The 25165-nt window shown below is 36.2% G+C and overlaps 1 protein-coding gene across 4 annotated transcripts; it reads right to left on the bottom strand.

The window, feature by feature from the left end:
- Nucleotides 1-562: 562 nt before the first annotated feature.
- Nucleotides 563-24308, bottom strand: LOC119789025 (bone morphogenetic protein 1-like). Of its 4 annotated transcripts, XM_038293772.1 has the most exons (21): nt 24215-24267; nt 23698-23853; nt 18932-19033; nt 18681-18815; nt 18457-18574; nt 17351-17529; nt 17155-17260; nt 12262-12386; nt 12041-12156; nt 10489-10591; nt 10221-10337; nt 9448-9593; nt 9003-9198; nt 8799-8924; nt 6371-6534; nt 6101-6281; nt 5487-5612; nt 3314-3441; nt 3016-3229; nt 1625-1875; nt 563-1538 (listed from the first exon to the last, which is right to left on the bottom strand). In XM_038293772.1, exons 2-21 carry the CDS (start codon nt 23810-23812, stop codon nt 1404-1406), a joined length of 2883 nt encoding a protein of 960 aa, XP_038149700.1. In that variant the 5' UTR covers nt 23813-23853; nt 24215-24267; the 3' UTR covers nt 563-1403. The 4 variants fall into 4 exon arrangements, with proteins under 4 accessions (XP_038149700.1, XP_038149702.1, XP_038149699.1 ...); XM_038293774.1 differs by lacking the exon at nt 23698-23853 and having other exon boundaries at nt 24215-24308; XM_038293771.1 differs by lacking the exon at nt 24215-24267 and having other exon boundaries at nt 23698-24200.
- Nucleotides 24309-25165: the final 857 nt, after the last annotated feature.

Here is a 25165-nt window from a genome sequence, read left to right as displayed (position 1 = left end):
TGTAATTATTACACACTGTAGCTTTAAATATGTAAATGAATAAATAAGGTAAAAATGGAAATACATCAACAGAATATCTTTAAAACCTATAGTTTGTTTTTTCTTTTTTTCCACTTTCCTATAAATCTCTAGTTTATGTTTTTCTTAATCATTTGTTCAATAAGACTTTTTTTTCTTTATATCCTATCACAGCCAAATGTAAATCAATAACTAATTTCATTAAAAAAATAAAATAAAATCATGTAACCTATCCAGTCCAGCCGGAGCCTCCTCCACACTTATCAGCATCTTTGGTAAATGTCTATGAGAATTTCATAAGTAGCTTAAACTGTTTTCCTGTTTCTGTGCACTGCAAAAATGAGGCAACACAGAAGACAAGTTATCTCAGCCACTTTTTAAAATGGGAAAGACAATAAACCATACAGATTAGTAAGGGAGATTTGTGTTGATATTCATAAATCAGGTAATAGCTACAAAAAAAGGGTAACTCACTAGCAGGTGCATGTGTTTACAGTGAGAAAAAAACTGTGAACAAGTATAAGAAAAGTGAAAGGGTGGCAAACAATAAACAAAATGATCCCCAAGTCTCCGCAGGAACGCTTTATTTAGAAAATGTTGTGTTCACATCATTAGGGCATCATTTATTTAAGATGCCATTACAATGAACGTTATACACTGGAAACATCCTGCAGAGCATTTATACTGATTGTTGATCAGAATTAGCCATTTCCAGCTATATTTCTTTTTTTAACTGCAGACCTCATAAAAAGTTTTTAGAAGTATTTGCTTGTTTGCAATCAACACAAGTAAAATTCTGGAATTGCATTCCTTTCTAAAGCTTCACGTCTCCTTTTTAACTTGCTGCAGTTGATGTCAGAGCACAACTAGAAAAGAGAACTGAAATTTTCAGCAAAAAAATGTCTACATAGTTGTGATATTAAATATCAATAAAATGCGTTTCACCTTGGGCGTCCCAGTTTCTTTTGTACATGGTATCCATTGAACACATTAAAACAAATAAAGAAAAAACAACAACAACAACAACAACATTTAGGAAGACAGCATAGTTTTTCCATTAGGAAATGCAAATATACTGAATAACACGTTTTTCCAAGCTGACTCTTTCCATCCTTTAATTGTTTTTTAAAGTCTTGGCTAATAATAGCAACTTATATTTTAATATTAATCCAGTGTGTTTCTATAATATGTTTATAAATGGAAATGATTTCCTCATCTCTGGTAAAACTAAACCGCTCTGAAAGTGAAGACAGGAAGATTTTTCTGTATGGTTTCAATTAACATTACAGATGTAAAATATGTGGGGTGGTATTTGTGGTACCAAGCCCAGAATTTACTAGTCGCCTGGAAATGGGTGTGACCCAGATGGGAGTTTGTGATTTGGCCTAACTGCTGGTGTGTAACGTGTCCTGGAACTTTGTACTGGTGTAGCGTGCATGAAAGCCTTTTTTACTGATGCTGTCGTCTGAGTGGAACTTTAACAGAATGGCATCTCCGGCTGAATAGACATCCTCTGGAGCCTGAGGGAACCGAGAAACACACACATGTCATTTTTAGAGACACTTATGCTACTGAACTGCATCAAGAACATTATAAAAGTTCGTACCCCCGATCCACAGTATCGCCCCAGTCTGGGAGACTTTATGTCAGCGCCGTCGTACAACTCTAGATAATCATAGCCACAGTCTGCCTCTTCTTCAATCTCAAACACTTGGAAGATGATCTCAACTCCGTAACCCTTCTCGGCGGTGAGCACCCACAAACAGTCGAAGCCTCCAGGGTAGTTGTTATCTCCAAACTGTGCATGAGAGTACAGGTCTTTTGTCCTGACCTCTGCTTTAAGATTTCCTCCACATTCTGGGAATCCACAACCACAAAATTAGAGGGTCAAGAAGAGTGGCTCATAAAAGTGTGGAAAGAATGCAGAAAACACTTGAAATGTAACATTTCTGGCAACTCATTCCCCAGCTTTAAATGGCAATTTCAGTCCTTTTTATTAGACTCTCTTTCGAGAGTAGTACAGACAAAGCATTTTTCTAAGGAAAATAAACAAAATTTTACTCTCTGCCAGTATCTTCTTTAGTTTCTCCAGAGTTTTGGTTTAGAGCGTGATGCTCAGCACTTAAGCAGCAATATTTGTTATGAAATGGCCACTGAGGGAGGTGCTTTTGAAGGTCATTGGAGTGTCTTCACCCTAAGTTTACAATCTGTGTCCAAATCTAGTCAGGCTTGGAGGTGCAAATGCATTGCAAACACAAAAAGTACTGCAATTTTAAAAAGAAGAGGCTTTCAAAACACAGACTAAAAGTCATGCGAAGGAAAATCGCTGCAAAAGTGAACCGCTGTGATTACAGGAAATGCAAAAGTACTGCAACTACATAAACGAGCTGCATTCACAAAACACTGCAAAAAAGAAATTGAATAAAAATACAAGACATGTGCCAGACCTTAACAATGTCATAAATAGGTTGTTCAGAAAGAATCCCTGCATAAACAAAATGCTTACAGTAAAGGTAAATGTAAGTTTTCTCACTTGTGATATGAAAATCTAGTTTTCAGCATTTCTTAACTTAAATCTGTTTTTGCTACTTGCAGTGTTTCTCCTTGCTTTTTCAGTTTTTTCCTTTTGTATGCGTATTTGGATTTGTTTTAGCTTCCTTTTTGTGGCTCTAATCTCTTAATAGGTGACCTCTGAAGGCTTCTTTGAACAGGTGTCTGTTTGGGGTATTGGGGAATGGTATGCATACTGTTTTGATCTGTTGCAGAAAGTTCCAAAACTTTATTTGCAGTTTGTGGTTGCATTCTTACAAAATGCTACAAAGTTAAGGGGGTATCAATACTTGAAATTAATACTTTAAAGGCTCTGTAACCTTTATTCTCTCCTTTATTCCTGTTTTTTATCTACCGGTAATTAATCCTAATCTCAGACTAATCTGTTAGTTTCAAACTACATGTTATATAATAAAAATAGAATAAGCTGATTTGACCTTTGCCCACCTGTGTTGTATGAAGCCTCAAAACCTCTCTTTTGCACAGAGTTGTCAGAGAAAAACCTCAGGAACATTTTGCTGCTGCTGGATAAAATTGGAGCAGGCAGTTTGTTGCCACAAAAGTGTCCCAACATAGGCGCACGAACATCTTCGCCATCAAAGATCTCCAGATGGTCGTAGGCACACTCTAGATGAGCCTCCATGTCGACCTCATTAAAGATCTGAGAGGGAGATTTGGAAACAAGTTATAAAATGCAGGTATCATTCTGCTGGTACAGTATCAGTATGTCTGGCTCATAACCTACGAGTTTGATGCGGTGGCCTGGCGTCGTGGACAGAGACCAGGTGCAGGCCTTCTTACTGGGATAATTGTCAGGCCAGTTGGGACTGCTGATTGTGCCGGATATGGTGTTTACAAAGTGATCACACCCAGCTAAACCAAAATAAAACATCACATCATGTAGAAACAAGGAAGTTACCTAATTTCCGACAACAAAAATTCCTTCCACCAGAAGAGCCTCATTATCACACAGCAATGGGAAAAACTAACAGCACCTCAGCATTAAACAGCTCATAAAAGCTTCTTTAGCAGTAATAAGCTTAAGTGGTTATTTTCTGTATGACTTAAACTCTCATTTTATTGCAAATTATTTTTAAGAGAGAGTTTTCCTCAGTTTATTGAGGTTTACTAGTATATTTATATGCTCACCTCATTTAGGCTGCCTGAACTTCTCCAGAAACATTAAAAAATATATATTGTTTTTTAGCATTCAAGAATAATGAATTAATGAATCTGAATTTTTTAATTTGAATGTAGCACATATGAAAAGAATTTGATCAGGTATGATGCTGATTAGACATAACTGATGTGGGTAGTATTTAAACAGTTTTTTTCAGTCTCTAATATGTAGATTATGTGATTGATGCTGATGTTGTTTAACAGGGTTTTTCAGAATCAAATTCTAATCTAAGCACCTTTCCACTCTTTTATGGACCAGAATCACAGAACAAATTCTCACTCTAACCTCTAGGTAGCAGCAAAGGACTTCCTTATATGTATAAACCAGGATCTCTGCTTTTATGAGATCAGAAACCTTAAATGGTTTGATGCTCCATCAATTATGATCTCACTTTTGGACTTTTTGTTTCTGTTTAAGTTTTTAACTTTTGGGTTCTCAAGTATGCTTTGTTTTCTTCTGTGTTGTTGTCAGATTTATGTAATTTTTTATATTCTTAGTTTTGCTCTTCCTAGGTAACCTCTGGTTCCTACATACTTGGTATGTTTTTTCCCTGGTCTAGTTTTAGTTAGTCATTTATCCTTAGCTCATGTTTTGCATAGCCTTGGTTGTTTTCAGTCCCTCCTCTTGTCTTGTTGTTTTTCCCTTGATCATTCCTGATTTTGCAGTCATTAGTTTTATTCCCATTTAGCCTCATTCAAGTTATTTCTAGTTACCTTTAGACCCTGTTGTTTCCCCTGGTTATTCTTTGCTGCCCCCTGGGGTCCTTTCCTTTCCCCTTTGGTCCTTCTAGTTACTTTTGTCTGCACCTGCTCCCTATCGACTAATTAGCCCTAACATTGTTCTGTCTTTCATAAACCTGCTGTTCAGTTACTTGCTGGATCCTTGTCATTCCTTAGCTTTATTCCTCCCTAGCGTCTCCTAGTTTGTTGGTTCCTGAGTTTGTTGTCGAACGATTCTGGATTATGACTTCTATATTTTTACTTCTTCATTAAATTCTGCACGTAATCATCTCTGCCTCTTTAGCTCTGCATTTGGGTCCACAGCAATATCCACCAATCTTGGGATTATTCCAACATAATATATGCAGCCAGTTTGAGGTCTGGATAACTGTCATGTTGATGATCCAGTTAGTTACACTCCATTTTGTGAGGTGTTATACTCCCCTCCATTTTCACGTGGCAGCAACTCCAACCCAGATCATGACTCCTCCACCACCGTGCTTAATAGTTAGTAGAAGCCCTTTTTTTCTAATATCCTTAGTTTGCATTTGTCCAAACTTATTTATAATTTATAAGTGCAAGGGGAAATGTCAAAAATGTCCTATTTTTTAATTCTGATGTAACTTCGAAAATTTTTCACTTCTAAAACCTTTTATACTGTCAAATGATAGACTTCACAATGTTTGGAAGTGATCATCTTACACCCAGTTCCAGATTGCAGACATCAAAATTCGCTTCTCCAAGGATGTTGCTGATGCCATTTTTATCTTGCTGTTGTGTAAATCCAGACTAGCAAACTGACAAAATTGGTTTAATCTCAGTACTCTTATTGATATTGAGTAACTAAAGTGCAGGTGATTAACATAAAGGATTCATTTGGGTTTTCCCATTACTGAAAAATATCTTTTTAGGGAGCCAAAAAAAATCAGTTCATTTCATTAAAAAAAACATTAACAGCCTAAGAACCATCTGAACGTAGAAGTCGTGACATGATCATAACAACAGTGGCCATAGCCTACCTTCCTTGCAGTCATGATTATTATCATGCAGCATAAACCCAGAGGGGCACTGACATCTGTAGCTCCCAAAGGTGTTCACACATTCATGTTGGCAGCCTCCGTTACCTGTGGAGCACTCATCTATATCTGTGGAGATATTCAAAATCTGTTGCTGGACTTCAGCTGCTCTTCAGTACAGAAAAAAAAAATGAACAAACAGGCTGCTGTAAAACATGCAATAAGCCTAAATTATTCCTCCAGACATGGATATATTTGGTGCTGTTGTGTTTAATAAGTTGACTTATATTTACACTACAGCAACCTCACCAATTAACACTAATGGTAAATATGTGTTTGAAAAATCTAAGATTTAAAGGCTTTTATGCTGCTGCAGTTTTCTACCACTAAGTTATTTTTACACCCAGCACCACCTTCCTGACTCGGGGTCACATGATAAACGCATCTTTTTCATGTTTGTTGCAGCTCCAGTTTCTTCCAGCTTTCTATTTATTTCCCTGACTTTCCCTGACTCTTTGCCAAGACAGGCTGCCTGGTTGACTTTTCTGTTGTGCTTTTAGGCTGTTCAAGATCTGCAGGATTGCATCAGTACTTTTTCAGATTCATCAAAAGCTCACCAGAGAAGAAGTGGGCCTTGAAGCCTCTCTTGGACACAGTATTGTCTGACTTGAACTCAATTCTCATTTTGTTCTGAAGGGAGGTGATAACATCAGGTTTCTCTGTGCCGCAGAACTTGCCGTAGATCTTGGAGTCGGAGCTCAGACCGCTGTGCACCTCAACGTAGTCGTACTTACAGACCTGTTCAGATCCAACAGGAAAACTCCATCTTAATAAGGAAAGAAGAAAAATAATGAAACACTTTACATCCAAATCTGAGCAGAACCTACATCGTTGCCTTCTGTCTCAAAGCCATCAAAGACCAGGGTGATTCTGTACTGAACAGGAGCCACCAGCTGCCACACACAGTTCTTGTTGTGGGGGTACTCTTTGGGCCAGCCTGGGGTGGACAGGGACCCGTTCAGGCTGGTGATGAATCCGCCACATGCAGCTGCTGGAGGGCATGACAGAAGAAAAGGAATGCAGAAGAAGAACTAATGCATTAGTAAGTTAAAAACATCTGTAGAACCTGTGGGAGTGGTGGCATGGTGATTGAGCCCTGGAGAGGCCGCAAAGGTTGCTGGTTTGAAACCCAGACTTTCGTTGATAGTCTGAGCAAGACCCTGAACCCCACAATGGTTTACAGTAACAATTTACAGTAAAAAGTGAAAAAAAAATGCAGGAATCATAATATAAATAATCAAAATTTCAACAAAAAAAACCAAACTGTTGCATTTGAAATAAAACACTTTAAAATATCTTTACTGAAGAACATTATGATGGATAATTCAGAGAGAGAACCTGTTAAAAGATAAATTAGATATATTTCAAACTAGTTTAAAAATATTACTCCATAAAATAAGTGGATTTCTAAAAAATTATCAGAACAAATTTTCTTAGGTAAATTTAATTATTTAGACAAATAACATCTTTTAAGTCTTTTGTGGGACTGATTTACTGTAAACCTAAACAATATATTTATAACAAAAAATAAGTAAAGAGATTAAGTTTACTCATGTTTTTCTAAATAGTGTAAAGAGTCAAACTCAGTGTTATTTTAAGCAAATAAATAGTACAATAAATAAATGTATACATTTTTGCTGTCCTTTGGTTCTAAAGATAAGGCTGCAAGAGTACTGCCCCCTTGTGGCTAAAGGGGAAAGTTTCAATCGTTCTCTAAAAAAAGTTTAGATTATAATAAGAGGCCACTTGATTAAATTATCATTCTACAGTTTACACTGAGTTCTTTATATAATTGTTGTCACAGTGGAAATCTGACGGCTAAAATACTTGGCTATGATAACAAAGGAGCCTTTAAAGTATTTTTTAAAATAGCAGAAATGCTATTCTGGGGTATTTTTCTGTAAACAAAATAGTACATATGTTTAAAGTGTAAGTGTGGTGTGTACTACTTTCAGAAACCATTTATCCATTTTCTACCAACTGTCCATCAACATCACAGGGAACTGGTACCTATCTTGATCTCTTTTGATAAAAAGCAGGGAGCACCATGGAAAGGTCACAGATCCATAGTGAGACAATAAAGGGACCTACAAACCATGCACAATTACACCTAGGCCCTGTTTTAGTGGGATAAAGTCTCAACACTGAATAAGTTCAGTATTAGGCCTAAATCGCTGCATATCCGTTATAATAAGTTTAAAAAGTCTGATAGCCATTATCCAGAGACAAATTAATCCTGTAAATCACTCCTGGAAAAACAGAACAAACAAACTAGTAGGATTTCCTGAAATTATCCTAAATCTGTTGAACATTGAAGCTGAGACACAAGAAAAGAGTCAGGAAATGTGTCCTTTACTGCAGGAACCTGTAGATCTTGGAGAGCAAACGGTCATTATGCTCCACATGATTAGATGGAATTTTAATATGGATTCATAGATTTATCATTACAGATCTATAGTTTTCCCGCAGTCAATAATGAATCTTTTAGCCACAAATCGCTCATATGACACAACAAGGACACATACATTGTGCTGCACTTCATTGCTATGCTGAAGCAAAATTGTCAGGGATTCAAAGTTAAACTGTTTCAAGAAATTATGATCCATTAGAGGGATCCATTACATGGATTATAATCACTTCTTCCTACCCCATTTTTGAGCATGATATGTCAATGGAAACAAATATCTGTATTTTTCTTTTCTTTTTTATGCACTGCTTGTTACTGTGCACTATTTTATTTTTTTATATTTGTATCATGTTCAAAATAAATCTCATTTAATTTCATAATTTAATAGTTTAATTCCCCTTTTTGAAATGGATCCTATGGGCAATTTAGATACAAACAACTCAATAGTTATGTCTTAGGACTGTGGGAGGAAAGCAGATGTGCACACAGAGGGAAAACATGTAAATTCCATGTAGAGAACTTAGGCCAGCACTTCAAATAAGGACCTTCTTGCTGCAAGGCAATAGTGCTACAAACTGCAACACATGGACTAACATTTTCACATTGATTTAACACTGATTGTGATGCTGCTTTAAAATAAATATTACAAAGTATAGAATTCTGCATTTCTGTATTAAACTGAAATGTTGGTTTTGATGAGACAAAATGTTAAACAAGATGAATAATACGTTTGCAAGCCTTTGTCTGTGCAGTAGATAAAAAAGACTTTCAAATGAGAGAGAAAAGTGGGAGCCTTTATCTCCTGTCTTCTTCAGTAATAACTGTTGAGAATCGTCCTCCACACTCACCCTCACAGCTGCGTTTGTCTGCTGCCAGCTCATAGCCAGGGTCGCAGACGCATCTGTAGCTGCCCAGCGTGTTCACGCAGCGCTGCTCACAGTGCCCGTTGTCAGGTCTGGAGCACTCATCCACCTCTATTTTGAAAGAAAAACTGGAATAAGTGTTGAACTAAAAACTGGGCACACACTTTGTAGCTGGGAGGAATCTCTGACCTTTTAAAAAAGTGGCAGCAAACCCCGCCTTGTTAACGGAGCCATCAGATACAAACTTTAGCCAGAGCTGGTTGGAGCTGCTCTGAAGGTTCCCTGGCTTGTCGTAGCCACAGAACCGGCCTAGTAACGGGCTGCTGTCAGAACCGCCATCCCTCACTTCCACAAAGTCGTAGGCGCAGGTGTCATGCTTCTCAATCTGCACTCACAGCATAATAAATGAATGCTGCTGCTGTTTGGGATGCATACAGATAACATAACACTTTTATGTAGACTACTTATACAACCACCTTGGACTATTTGAATTAAACTACATTTACATACTTGTTGGTAATGACAGATCGTATCAATCAAAATATTGTGAAACATTCTTTTTTTTTTTTTACACATATACTGCATCAGCAAAATACAGGAGTCAGTAATTGTATCTTTGTTTCCCTCCTTTTACCTCAAATGACTGAAAGATGAGGCCGACTTGAAAACCCTCTGCCACTGTGATCTTCCAGACACACATTTTGTTGGAGTGGTAATCATCTGGATAGTTGGGGGACCGAATCTGACCATTGTCTTGCTTCAACTCTCCTCCACAGATTGCTGCAGACGGGTAAGAATAATGAAAGAATCGAACAACAGAATGACTGCTGTTTAACGTGTGAATATGTTGCTTTCAAATATTTAAAAGCCAAACAAAAGGTAAATAAAGACAAAAGGTCCTGACTGACCTTATTTTCAAGAATTATAAAAACACAAATAGAAAAAAAAATCTAAATTCTAAAAAATTTTAGAATAAAGGTGTAAAAAATATAGAAAAAAAAAATCGAAATTTAAAACAAAGAGCAAAACCAAGAACAAATAAAAATAAGGATTTTTTTTTTTTTTTTTTTTATAAAAGGTACTTTTAAAATAACTATTTAAATTCTGGAAATGACAGTTAGACAACAACATCCCAGCAGAGGGCAGTATAACACCTCACAATTTTAGTTTTTATGGGACTAAAAAGAAGAGTATTTATTTAATATTTACACCAGCTTATCTCCAGCAGTCATTTGAAAAGAGATTCCCTGAGTGTGTCCTCTGTCTGCCACATGGTACAGTAAAAGACATTTTATTCAGTGGTTTTGATTATAAAATAAAAAATTCAGGGAGTAGAATTTTTTTTCAATTATTGGGCTGTTCTTACTTTCTAAACATGCAATTAAACCAGTTTGCTTAATGTTTTACCTTCATAAAAAGCTGAAAAGCCTTTGCCCACCCAATTGCTGCTGCTTCTGAATTCGATCCAAAGGTGACTATCGTTGGAGATGATCGGATCTGGAATGGTGTCCCCACAAAAACGGCCTGCCAAAGAGATAAAGAGAACATTTCCAGAAAGAATATACTCCATAATGTAATTCATAAAAAAATGAATGACATAAATACAGTTACAGATGATAAGTGGTCAGATTTAACAATTGATTAGTAATTGAAAATAAAAAGGCATCAAGTCGACCTTTCAAAGGAGCCTTTCTCCAGAACCCGTCTCGAACTTCCACATAATCGTACCAGCAGAGATGACTCCTGAAGAGATCCATGGACGTAAAATTAAGGACAATCTGAGAAACAAAGGAGAAGAAGGTGAGCATAACAGCAGGAAAATATACAGGCTTAACATGTACAAAATTCAAACGAGTTCAAATTTTTATTTCACTTTTTCACCTGGAGTTTATACTAAACTGATCCTTATAACTGGTGTCCTGTTATTTTAGATGCATCTCTACCAAATCCAATAATTAGTTAATTAGCATAAATCTGAAGAATTTCACTGAATTCTTAGGAGATCATTTACTTTGGAGTCAGATGTTGTTTCAGATACAGATTCAGGAACAGTAACACATCTAAGAGCAGCCCTCTACATTTTCTTGTCACCTCTGCAATGATTTTGTATAAATCCTGCCAGGTGTGGGTTTAAAGTCATTCATTAAAAACAAGCTGCTCAATGTATGACATTTTCAGCCATGAGAAGTTATGAAACATATAAAAGTATATGAAACATCAATAGGTTGTTACATTAATACTGATTTTGCAGTTTCTATCCTAGTCAGTTAAATAACAAGCTCATTTTTGCACATCTTGATGTTGCTACGGTACTTTTTTCAAATATCCATTACTGTAAAAATGTCCATAGCTGAATATTGCTTATTCCTTCTCCAGGTGCACAGTTTTATATTGTTAAAACACTTTACAGTACAGTATTTTATTGTTAATCTTTTAACTCTTCACTAGTATGTTATTCCTCTAAATTTTTCTAAGGTCAACATTTGTGTGACCATTTTTTCTATAATCTTTTTGCTGCTGTAAACACCAGAATTTCTCCATTGTGGGACAATTAAGGGATTTTCTTTTCTATTTTATTCTATTCTATTCTATATTTCAGGCTATTTATGCATTCAGTTCATATCCTATTGTTGGTCGAATCAATGAATCTTTGATTGACCCCCTGCTCTCTTGTAAAAAAACACTGATGCACTTTTAGCTGGAGTACTCCAACCTGGCTTGATGTAGCTGCACTTGTTGAGCCTGGCTTGGCATTTGTGAAACGGATAAAGCCAGGATGCACTGTTCACACAAGGTGAAGCTGGGCTTTATCTCTTATCCTGTTTTTTTTTTATTTTCCTTTTGTCAAACAACCCCGTCGTCCAAAGTAAAACAACAAAGAACCGACAGGAACAAACTCTAGAGATGCATCACTATCATTCATCTCATTAATACGACTGGAAGTTTTTGACTTAAATTACAAAATAAAAAAAATCTGTCTTCGGATGATTTTAATGCATAGAAAAGCTCTCTTATGCTAAAGTTTTATTTTTTTAATGTTATTTTCTTATCCTTTATGCATGCATAAATTCATCAAATAAAAGAAATAAGGATTTTAAAAGAGGCTTTCCCCCCTCTATCATGATTCAAAAAGATAAACTGGCATTATATATTGGAAAAGTCTTAGGAGTAAAGTCCATGCATCTATTTTTGACAAAATAGATACAGGAATGAAATAGATTAATCACCTTTTCTCCTGGTGTGACAGAAATCCTCCAAACGCAGTGAGTGTAGGCAGAGTATCCATTTGGAAAACCAGGAGAAGAAAGATTTCCAGCACTTTCCTGCAGGCTGTCTCCACATTCTGCCAAAAAGGAAGTAAAAATCACAAAAACAAATGCCCAAAGATAACATTCATAAAGATAGATAATAATATTGCTGTTCAATTTTAAATCTATTTTTCTCCTACTTGCACATTTGTAGAGCTTGCGGGCTTGAGCAATGTCTCCTTTGCTGAGCCTTGTCCTCTGTCCAATGGGTGGCCGAATACCATTGACATCGTAGCGAGGCAAGATCGTGTCCAAGAAGACGCTTCTGTCTCACACAAAGTGGAAATCTGTTTTACATTTTCTTAAGGAACCATTTAGAAGTTAATCATGATACAAACATTAAGGTACATACAGAATAGATGGAAATGAGCAGAGTTTGTTTGGAGATGCTAATGTAATCAACTCCTTCTCCTCTTCATCACCTTCAAGCTTTAAATACCTTGATACTTTTTATTTATTCTGATAATCCCTCTCTGGATTTACTGCCTCCACTTTCGCTCTGTTCCCATGGTGATGAAACCATGAATGACAGGCATGTACAAACAAAGCACTCTGAACGGAGCCGTTGGCCAGTGCCAGTTGGCTCAGCGGGTCCCGCTCCTGAATGCCAGAGGAAAAAAGCCACTCTAGCCCAAAATTGTTCAACAAAGCCTGAACAGGCCGGGCCTTTATTTACCTTGGCATGCATCCATGACCCAGAGCCTTGATGAAGTTATGGGAGTAAAACACCAGAGCAGAAGCAGAGAGAGGTAACAATACGCTTGAAACAGAAAGCTTTTTGGTAACAACCTAAATAGATTATTGATGAACTGATAATAAAAGAGGGACAAACATCAGGTCTCTTCAAACCGATGTGACTAAATCCAATATCTCAAGCATGATGTGGAAAGAGATTGATTCTCCTTGAACTTTTTTTGTTTTTTTATAGGTTATGTAAGAAACTGAAAGATTTGTGAAGAAAGTGGAAAAATAATGAACTTGTTGACACAAAACAGAAGCATTTACTGTGGATTTTTAAATAGTCTCCTTCCATCAGGAAGGATAAATCTATGCTCCAAACAAGCTTAATACGTTTTTACATATTTTGTTTTGTAAACTGACTGCTTCATCATTTTTTATCTTTACCTGAATTTGCCTTCATATTAATGACTACACAGATTTTTATTTTTGAGATGATTTTTTGTTTTGCTCTTCTGCTATACAGCTTAAATGTTCAAATTTTGCTTTAGGGCCAGTCTTTGCATAGGTTATGTGTCATCAAACTATTTGTTTTTGCCATCGTTTATCCAAATATCCCTAATGATAGACAATAAACTTACAGAGAGTAAAATGCTATTTTTTAAAAGTTCTCCCACTTATAAATCATAGAGGGGTCTGAAATTGTCATCTTAGGTATATGTAAACATAGTCTAAAAAAATAAAAAAAAAAAAAATCCAGAAATCACAATATGTGATTTTTTTAATCATTTATTTGTATGATACAGCTGCAAATATATATTTGAACACCTGTTATTCTGCCTTCTAAATATCCACCTCCACTCCATTATTATCTTTAATTAGATGCACCTGTTTGCATAAAGACACCTGTCCACCCCATGCACTCAGTAAGAATCCAACTACTGACATGGAGAGCTGTCCAAAGACACTAGAGACAAAATTATACACCTCTGCAAGGGTGGAATTACCAAACAGCTTGGTGAAAAAAGTCATTAGGAAATGGAAGAAGCTAAACATGACTGTCAGTCTCCCTGGGACTGGGTCTCCATGTCAGATCTCACCTCGTGGATCTCAATTATCCTAAGAAAGGTGAGAAATCAACCCAGAACAACACAGGAGGAGCTGGGACCACAATTTCCTTGGTTACTGTTGGTAGTGCACTAACGCACCATGGTTTGAAATCATGATTGGCACGGAATGTTACATTTCCTTGGCACCATGAGCCCAGCACCCGAACTTCAATCATGCTAGTGGAGGCATCTTGCTGTGTGCTTGATGCAGTAGGGACAGAAAAGCCAGTCAGAGTCAATGGAGAGACAAATGGAGATTAATACAGAGCAATCCTGGAAGAAACCCAGTTAGAAGCTGCAGATGACGAGTGTCTGGGCGGGGCTTTCCTTCCTAGCAGCAGAGCGAAAATCATCAAGAACTACAATAGTTTAGGTTTAGGTCAAACATATTCACTTTGTACTGGTATAGCAAATAAAACTTTAATAAAATAAGCAAACTTTCTACTTGAACTAAAGCACAGAATAGAAAAGTTCAATGCGTTTTAGTACGTCTGCACAAAGCTGCAACAAGTAATCATTAAACAAATTACTCATCACTGGAGAACATGTTCTGTCATGACAGAGTTAAGCGTAGAGCCAAACTGAGGTGAAGACGAATGCTTTAATAGAAAATACTGGAAGAACTTGATGGTTCTGCACAACATCTACAAAAGAAAAGAAAAACTCAAAAAGGTAACCATGCATAGAATACCAGAAGGTGGAAATGGGTATGGTAACAAACTTTCAAGTCATGAATTCCAATGCCAGTGCAACAACCCAACTTGATATTAAAGATGGATGCTACTCACATCAACAGTAGTTAAATTTTCCTACTTGACTGTTGGTAGCAGTTCTTTATTGTGCATGTAGCATTAGGTCAGTCGAACAGATACAACTGTCAGTGTTTATAGGAAGAGTTTTGTTGTCGTGTATATGTGCAGAATACTGCTTAGAACAGTGTTATTGCCATTTTTATGGTTTCAACAGTGGTTGAAGTGACCTTTGAACACACTGGTTCACAAGCGAAAAACTGGAATGCATTTACCTCACAGACTAAGTCAGTCCAATAAGTTATTTTCGAGTCCCGAGGATGAGGGAATACAAAATATACAGGTGCTGGTCATAAAATTAGAATATCATGAAAAAGTAGATTGATTTCAGTAATTCCATTTAAAAAGTGAAACTTGTATATTATATTCATACATTACATACAAACTCATATATTTCAGATGTTTATTTTGTTTAATTTTGATGATTACAAATGACAACAAATGAAAATCTCAAATTCATCATATCAGAAAATTAGAATATTGTGAAAAGGTTCAAAATTGATGGCCCCTGGTGCCACACTCTAATCAGCTAATTAACTCAAACCACCTGCAAAAGCCTTTAAATGGTCTTTCAGTCTAGTTCTATAGGCTACACAATCATGGGGAAGACTGCTGACTTGACAGTTGTCCAAAAGACGACCATCGACACCTTGCACAAGGAGGGCAAGACACAAAAGGTCATCGCTAAAGAGGCTGGCTGTTCACAGAGCTCAGTGTCCAAGCACATTAATAGAGAGGCGAAGGGAAGGAAAAGATGTGGTCGAAAAAAGTGTACAAGCAAGAGAGATAACCGCACCCTGGAGAGGATTGTGAAACAAAACCCATTCAAAAATGTGGGGGAGATTCACAAAGAGTGGACTGCAGCTGGAGTGAGTGCTTCAAGAACCACCACACACAGACGTATGAAAGACATGGGTTTCTGCTGTCGCATTCCTTGTGTCAAGCCACTCTTGAACCACAGACAGCGTCAGAAGCGTCTTGCCTGGGCTAAAGAGAAACAGGACTGGACTGCTGGTGAGTGGTCCAAAGTCATGTTCTCTGATGAAAGTAAATTTTGCATTTCCTTTGGAAATCAAGGTCCCAGAGTCTGGAGGAAAAGAAGAGAGGCACTTCATCCACGTTGCTTGAAGTCCAGTGTAAAGTTTCCACAGTCAGTGATGGTTTGGGGTGCCATGTCATCTGCTGGTGTTGGTCCATTGTGTTTTCTGAGGTCCAGGGTCAACGCAGCCACATACCAGGAAGTTTTAGAGCACTTCATGCTTCCTGCAGCTGACCAACTTTTTGGAGATGCAGATTTCATTTTCCAACAGGACTTGGCACCTGCACACAGTGCCAAAGCTACCAGTACCTGGTTGAAGGACCATGGTATCCCTGTTCTTAATTGGCCAGCAAACTCTCCTGACCTTAACCCCATAGAAAATCTATGGGGTATTGTGAAGAAGAAGATGCAATACACCAGACCCAACAATTCAGAAGAGCTAAAAGCCACTATTAGAGCAACCTGGGCTATCATAACACCTGAGCAGTGCCACAGACTGATCGACTCCATGCCACGCCGCATTGCTGCAGTAATACAGGCCAAAGGAGGCCCAACTAAATACTGAGTGCTGTACATGCTCATACTTTTCATGTTCATACTTTTCAGTTGGCCAACATTTCTATAAATCCTTTGTTTTTATTGGTCTTCAGTAATATTCTAATTTTCTGATATGATGAATTTGAGATTTTCATTTGTTGTCATTTGTAATCATCAAAATTAAACAAAATAAACATCTGAAATATATGAGTTTGTATGTAATGTATGAATATAATATACAAGTTTCACTTTTTAAATGGAATTACTGAAATCAATCTACTTTTTCATGATATTCTAATTTTATGACCAGCACCTGTATACACTGAGGCAGGGGTAGAGGAATGACAAGCAAACTGGAAGAGTTTATTAGAGGGAATGACTTGCAGATTAAGCAGAGAGAGATAAATAACCAGAAGAAAAAGGACAGACATATAAGAAACCCACAATCTAATAGCAAAAAACTCTAAATAGGGAAAAACAACAAAACACAAATTATGAATTAGTAAGACAAACAACCTATGATGCTTAATACATATAAGTAACTAAAGAAAGTAAGATCTGAAGTTTAGAGTGAAATGTAAAGAAATTATTACAATACATGCATGAAGAGAAGTAAAAACCAAACGCTGCAACAATCATAATGAACTGTATATAAATGTTAGATTTTGAGGTGGAGAACTAATGAATGATGAATCAGTGAGCATTTCTCAGAGAGTTGCTTTTTTTTCATCATGAAATGTGTTGAAATGGAAACAGAATAGTGTATGCTCAGCAAACCCAACTGAAAGGCAGTATAAATGAAAGCTGTTCCATTTAGGTGATGCAAAAGAAAGGTTAAAAAATGAGAACACAGCAACCCACCTGGAGAAGGTGTTCCTTGCATAATGCATGATACTCCCAAAGTCATAGACCTCTCCCAGAGAGTTCACCTCTCCAGGCTCCATCTTCATGAAATTATACTCTTGTCCTTTGGTAGATGTAATCAAGCATCAGCGAGCCATATGCACAATAACAGAGACATTAGCGTATAGTAGTAACATGGTTACTACCTTAGTACCTGACTGGATGTTGTCTCTGACGATGCTTACGTGCTCGTCACGGTCAGGACGAGTGTGTTCATGCCAGAATCCGATCACATGGCCGAGTTCATGAACCACGATTCCAAATTTATCACAGTTCTTCCCGATGGAAATAGCCTGAGGTCCACCTCCTCTCCTCCCCACATAGGAGCAGCATCTGTAAGGTAGAGATCAGCTTGACTTATTTACTTTATGAGCTGGAAAAATGGTTTTAACACGTTGTAAACGAGAAAGTCCACTTCCAAAAATCCTCTGTTCATCAGGATTATGATCCCTCTAAAATATACCAGACCTCCAGCATACCGCCGGTGTTCTGTCAGACCAAAATACCTATAGTCAATACGCAGTGCAAGACATCAGATTTGCATTTATAACACTGCTTATTAGGGGATAACGATTTTCTAACTTTTTTCTCTTCACAGACCTTTGTTAAAATCATTAGTGAATCTGCTTATTTAGAATGTATCTATAAGTAAATCACCCTTTTTCAGTTATTGAATAAAAACTCAGACAAAAGTTTCTGGGATTTCCACTTTATGCATTCTGTTTTTGAATACTGGTCCAAATGTCAAGGGCTTTATTACCTGTTGCCTTAATCTGTGTCATAAATGCCCAGCTTATGCCCACTATTAGTACTATTACCGTAGTTTTTTTATACATAGCTCAGCTACTGCAGTTCAAAATACACATACCTAACCATAACTTTAACTTTTTGGAAATGTAAGCTTAACTTCTTAATAAATGAATCTTGTTCTTATGGAGTATTAGTTTAAAACAATTTCACTGTTGCATGTCATTAATTGATAATCAGTAGTTTCTCTCTATTAAATCCTGTGAGGAAATTTGGGGTTTTCTTCTATTAATGTAAATGTATCATTAACATAGAACTGAATAGCAGTAAGAAAAAAACACTATAAGAATATTAAAAATTCACAAAAAGTATATTATTAAGAATTGATAACCGCAAATATTATGATTAGAAAACTCTATAATGCCTCTTTAAGGCATTAGAAGAGATACTTCAAAGTTTAATGTTATTTCTTTTCTTCATACTCGAAATTTTCAACAATTGCTTAAAACTCACCCGCAAGACCTGTAGGTAAATAAAATATAGCTCTCCTCAGTTGTCCTCTCAGTAAATATCACACAGGTATGTTTCTCCCAGTGGCGCATTGCTTGGCGAAATATTGTCCGCTGGCTGCCTAAGAAGGGATTCTGTAATTAGGTTTTGACAGATTTAGGTTGTCCAAGGTGAGCGTTTAGGCAGAGGAAAGCCATGAAGGATGCCTGGCTCTCCTCAGAACTCACCACTGAAATTCCTGCTGATCACATATGGGATGATGCCATCCGGCCACAGTCGCTCAGGCCTGGAGGTGGCTGCTCTCTTCTGCCGATTTGGGCTCAAGTTGTCTGGAGCTCGATCATTAGAAGAGGAATTACTAGCTGTAAAGTGCATATGAAAATACAATATATATATTATCTTTTATGTGTCCTGAATAGACTTATTAAAATGACCATCTTCATATAGATACATGTTTTTTTTTCCTACCAACAGATACCTGAGATTGTGTGGTCAGCATGTTGTGCTTCATTGCTGCTCTGGCTGTTTTTAAACATGCGGAGATCTTCTTCATCCAGAGCAATGTCTCCCAAAAAGGCAGCTGTGCATATATAAAACACACAAAGAAACATAAAATACAAGAGTCTCATCACAACCACACACTTCAATGTAGGACACATGGTTAACATCATTCTTACTGATATCTGAAAAGTGATGCATTAATTTGCATCAAAACCCCTTTAAAGAAAATCTAAAGCAACATAAAAGCTTTTTTATTAACTTTACATACCTTTATGCTTTTTTTTCATATAATCTTAAGCAGATTATCACATAAAATCGCATAATATATATATAAATAATACGGTATATATTAATCTTATGTAGTATTAAGACACTAGCAGGAAATAAATAAAATGTATAAATAAATAAAAAAAGCTAGTATTCTAATATAGTAACTAAGGGCCTTCTTTATCTAACCATCAGTATTATTTTCATCAAATCAAAAGGGAAGTCTTAAAATTTCTGACTTCTTAGATTACCTTTGAAGATGTATTTAAGACATTGGCTGGAAATAAATAATACCTAGTGATCTAATTTGGAAAATACAGTCAAAATGTTTGCCACTTTTGTTGAATTAATGCTTTAGTTCTGACAATTCAACAATTTCCATGTTGTTTATAAAAACATAAGGTGAATCAGAGGGAGCTGGAATCGAAGGAGAGGAAAAACGATGATCAAATACATCAAGGGTTACTTTTACTGCCTTCTGCATAATGAACGGGGGTTAGAAACTAATTGAGTAACATAGTACCCATGAAGGCTCCAAGTGTATTTAAACTTTTATTCCTAACTGATATTGGAGTTAAATTACTCTTCTTTTTTGATTTCTCAGGTTTTGCAGGATTAGCTTCTCAGACACTTAAAAGGCAGAAGTTAATTTTCCTATTTTGATAAACCTTAATATTTAATAAAGAAGCTTAATGCTATTCAAACCTTTACTTGTAGAAACAATATTTATTAAATTAACTGAGATTGCATATTACTGAGGGCCTTTTACCGTTGAAAGGTGATGCATAGAATTTATTTCTTAAGTCTGATTTAGGTCCATTTGGATTGCCAACATTTATTTCATTATGTAAATGCATAAATGAAAGTAAAGGCATGTTTTTTTTCCCTTTGTGTTGTTGATCATATGTTTTACAACACACAGCATATGCAAGCACCCTTTAATTTCTTTGTACCTTGTAAAAGTGACAGTGACATAAAAAGTGAGCTTACAGTATTTATAAGCAGTAAAACTCAACTCAAAGGATCAGAGCTTCCTTCTAGAACCTTTTTACAATAGTTGGGTAGGAATTTTGACAGTTCTCTAAATATATAGAACAGGACTAAGTAGGTCAGGTTAATAGGTCATTTTGCTCATATCTTTCCGCTCTGGCTTTAAACACAGTATGGGATGGAAACTTTTACTTTACCCAATTTGTAGCTTATTTTGAGGAATAATTATAGTCATTGTTTCTTTAGAAGGTTTGTGAACAAATTCTAACCTTCTCTTGAAAGGTTTCAACAATATTTCCAGATACATTTCTTTACTCATCATGAAACCTATTTTATTAAAAGTACCAGTCTCCCCTGCAAAAAAAACAAACAACAAAAAACATCTACAAAACGTGGCTGCCACTACCATACTTTACAGATGAGATGATGTAAACCTTGCAAGCCTCCACCTTTTCCCTCCAAACATAACTAAGAACGTTGTGTACATAAACATTATTATTATTTTCATCACACCAAAGCAGATGTTTCCAAAAATTATTGTCTATCTTACTGAGTGTATATACTAGCTAGTCTGGCTTCTAATATTACTCTTAAAGGCCTTTTAACCCATGTCAATCCAGGAATATTTCGGTTCTGGGGTTGATAAGGATATTTACCAACACATTTGATCCCTGAGGCACAGAACCCAGCTCCTCCCTTAGCAGTAATATGGGCTGGACTTTTTATGTTTATCCATTTCTAAATAAGAAACAAACTGGCTAAATCATTTAGTTTTTTTCCATGTAATCTCATTAAAAACCAGTAGCTGCCCTGAAATACATTCACATTTTCATATTAATCAAAGTGAACTACTCTGAATTAACCTAACAGAGATCTAAAATCCCATAACTTGGAGCAAACGCAGAACATTTTTTATATAAACAGGTGAATTTGAAAAAGGTAATATTGTCTAATATTATTATGACATTAACCAAACATAAATCATTTTGACATTACCAGGAAAGTTTTAGAAAACAATGCATCAGGTTTCAGCTGTATGTACAACTTATATATAGGCTTAAAGGACTCGTAACATTGGAATGTTGGTGTTACTTAGGCACTATTTTTTTTTTTTTTTTTTAGAAAAAAGCCCTCTTTTTTTGTCTTGATTTAATTCTCCTCAGAGCTGTTTTATAATAGACAAAATTTGAATTCAACTGCATAAAAAAGGCAAAAAAAATGTCTTTATATGACTTTAACAGCAAAAGCACAATATGAAAAAGTTGTCTGAATCAACATTACACCTTTTTTCCCACCCTTACTTTGCTTTTTGATTCACAATAAATCTGCTGTGGTTCTCCATGTCTACTGACAACTATATTAATTCACAGTCTGTAAACAGTCAAGGTTAAGAGGACCATGGAGATGAACATGAACAAAAGTTAGTAAATCCAAAAGAAATAAAAGGCTTTTATTTTTAATCAAAAGGTCATCTGTATAAAAAAGCTATGTGTTTCTAATGTTTGTCAGTTTGACTTTTCAAAGGAAACTTCTGCTCACTGGCTCACTTGATTTATTCCTTATGAGCACCTTGGTCTGCCATGAGGTTTAACAACCTTTGAAAGTACAAACGAGAGGATGTGGCCCGTCTTATAGCTGCCTTTGAAGTAGACTCAGTCATGCAGAGGGTGACTGTAAATGACTGCCACACCACCCCTGCAGAGCATGCACTCCGTGCCCTGCAGCCATGAGGGATTTCGCCGGCATCCAGCCGAAGAACAGAGCTGGCACGGCCTCTGTGACCTTAGGTCTCCAGGCAACTGCTTTAAAGTGGAGGAGAAGTGTGTTGTGAAAGTTCCTAAAGTCACAAGAAAAAAAAAAAAGAAGAAAGAAAACGGAAACCAAACCTGCTGGAAGCCTGTGATTATAACAGAACTGAAGGCCATGTTAGATGGTGGAAGCAGGTTGTGTTTAGTTTTTTTTCATTCCTAATCAGAAAATGCAAGTAATTGAAGTTTTTAATATATTATTTCTATTTTATCTGTTAGTATTTTTTTTTATTATCGTATTTTCTTTTGTCACTGACTTTATCTACATCTGGGCCCAAAATAATTCACACCTTGCTCGAATTAGATTAAAGTGACATTCTAATTTTATAAATGTGTTTCTTCAGACATACTTTTATACATATCAGTATTGACATTTAGAGGAAGCATTAGTGTGACACACCAGATTTAAGCACCACAAACATGGTGTATCAGACACGCTGTGTGTTAAATACACATGGTGTAAATCACTCTGGCTGGGCAAGCTAAAGTGGCCTCACCAAAGTCCTGAGTTGAATCTGATGGAAATTAGGAAAGGGGCCCATATAATCTGGTCCAGAGATGAATAATTGCAAATCTGCAACCAATCTGGTCAGTGAATGTAAGAGGATTTAATTGCTGTACTGCAAATTGAGATTTTTTTGCATTAACTATTGTAAAGGCTATAAACAGTTTTTGCCATGTCAATGCAAGTACTGTAAATGTTAAATTGTTTTTAATACATTGATATTTCTTTTTTTATTTATTCATCATATTTTACAGAATATCTTCCTCATTGTTATTTAAAGAAAAGTATTTCAATGTGCCAAAGGTTGGAAGAATCATGTTTATAGAAGTGAGAAACTGAGGTTTCTGCAGATCTTATTTCAAACTTTTTTTTTGCTTTTTATGACAAATAAATACCGGTATACAGAGGAGGATTAGGGCCAATGAAAAAGCAAAAAAAGTTACCTGATTTTTCAATTTTATTTCAGTATAATATGAGAAAAAAGTCAGAAATCTGAGATTAAAGTCAGAATTCTGACTTTATTCCCATAATAAACTGAAATTATATTTAAAAATTTGTTCAATTCTTTTACTTTTTTCAGTGGCCATAATCCTCTTCCATAGAAATAAAACCAAAACCTCTTAAAATAAAGACTTGAAAGTAACAGTTACTGCCTCCATATATATATATATATATATATATATATATATATATATATATATATATATATATATATATATATATATATATATATATATATATATATATATATATATATATATATATATATATATATATATAGTCTCATGTTTCCAAGGTTAGTAGCCTCACATACTTTTGATTTAGTATAACAATGAAAACCACACAGTGAGTTGTTTTGTGCTATACAAAACTTTTAGAATTAAGTGTTAAACAAAGATAGTATGATAACTCTCCATTTTAAATATGATTAATTGGTTTTAACTTAGCCTTTCAGGAGTATTTCTCAAAAGTTTTAAATTCACTTTTATTGTAAACTTTACAGTCATATATCATGCATTTATTCCTGCAAGTGTCAAAGTTTATTTAAATCTTATCAGTTTGAATAATAATAATAATAACAAAACAAAAAAAAACATCATCCAGCTTCAAACTTTCCAAACGCAGCATTTGTCCACTAACTAGTGATAATATCAGGGTTGAGTCTCACAGTACCAGCTCTGCATGGATCCCTGTAACCGATGGCATCCTCTGGCTGAGGGAAAGGCGCGCCATCAGAGACGCAAAGAGCGCTCAGCAGAACCAGGATGGCTGCTGCCGCAGAATCCATCCTCACTTCTTATTAACTGGAAACCGACGCCGCTGCCGCTGCTGCTGACAGATGATTATTGTTGGAAGATTGAAAAAAAGACGAAATGATGATGATAATAAAAAAAAAAACGCAGGTGATGAGAGTTCCTTTAAAGCGACACTGGGTTAGAAACACGCGCCTCCCAGCTGCTGCCGCTCCAGCAGTAAATCTAGGCTATATCGTTTCTAAATAAACGTTAAACGTCACTTATTGTAGTCATAGCTCAGGTTCCGAGTGTGCGGAAAAAAAAAAAAAGCCCACATCCAATATTATAAATTTAAATTAATAATCCAAATATCTGTTGAAACGCATCAAATATAAATTGTTCCGATCTCCAAAGTCAGTGTAAGCAGATAGATTTTTAGTCTTTATTATACTTACAACACCTGCAGCTTGCCAGCAGGGTCCATTATGGGAACATCTGGAAATCCTGACGCACCCATTATTGGGGTTGGCTCACACCAGTACGCCCTCTTGAACTGTTTCACAAACCAGATCGAGTTTTACTGGAATAGTGTGTAATAGACAGATACATGGATAATTGTGTCATTTAGTGTTTGTCTCCTCCTGCTTTGTTTAAAATCTCCCTGAATTAATTTTGTCCAAAGGCTCTTTGCCAAATAGCTCAGTCAGGTTGGATCAGGAATGTCAGTGATGCTGCTTTTAAGTTCATAATGGATTACATTTAATTAGATTTCTGCATGTTTGCTGTGTCGCCTACATGGCTCCAGCACCTATCCTGTCATCAGACGCCTCACAGAAGAGGATTTTTTATATCTCTGGAAAATCACTCTATGTTGATTTTGGATCATTATCCTAATGATCGGGCCTAAAGACGATCAAGTTCCTTTTGTTTTTCTTTCCCAGATCCAAGACACTATTGTTCTAAAATGTGTTGCTGTTTCATGATGACTTGCAGTCTAACAAGGTTCCCAGGACCTTTGGAAGTCATCCGGATACAGCATCACAGCTCCACCATACTCAATGGGTAGGATGAGATATTTTCCCAGTTATTCATGCTTTACTTCATATCACACCCTTCTGAATTGTTTGCTGCCAAAACACTAAATCATATTGTCTTCTCTTCCAGTTAAAGTACAGTTGCAGGTAAAAAAAAATCCCTGTACAATTCAGCAATACACTTTTGTATTTGTTGGATAGAAAAGGCTTCTTTGTCTACCAAACTAGTTTACATGCAGATATGCACCTCTTTTTCAGGTTCCACACAGACATAAGTTTGAACTCCTCCTTTTAATCCACTATGTAATTGAAATTGATTCCCATTGCTGTTACTGTTAGCCTACGGTCCAAATGCATGTTTTTACCACTATG

This window comes from Cyprinodon tularosa, unplaced genomic scaffold (genome assembly GCF_016077235.1).
Source record: "Cyprinodon tularosa strain WSP-4 unplaced genomic scaffold, ASM1607723v1 ctg33, whole genome shotgun sequence".
NCBI lineage: Eukaryota > Metazoa > Chordata > Actinopteri > Cyprinodontiformes > Cyprinodontidae > Cyprinodon > Cyprinodon tularosa.
This window is presented reverse-complemented; position numbering and strand designations above follow the sequence as displayed.

Bases quoted from the DNA above. Each gene is read 5' to 3' on its own strand.
- LOC119789025 (XM_038293772.1), bottom strand. From the start codon at position 23,812: ATGGATTCTGCGGCAGCAGCCATCCTGGTTCTGCTGAGCGCTCTTTGC. The intron at 10,338-10,488 runs GTCGACTTGATG...TCTCTTTGGCAG, and splicing joins GAGAAAGGCTCCTTTGAAAG to GCCGTTTTTGTGGGGACACC. The intron at 9,199-9,447 runs GTAAAAGGAGGG...CTGTGAGTGCAG, and splicing joins TCATCTTTCAGTCATTTGAG to ATTGAGAAGCATGACACCTG.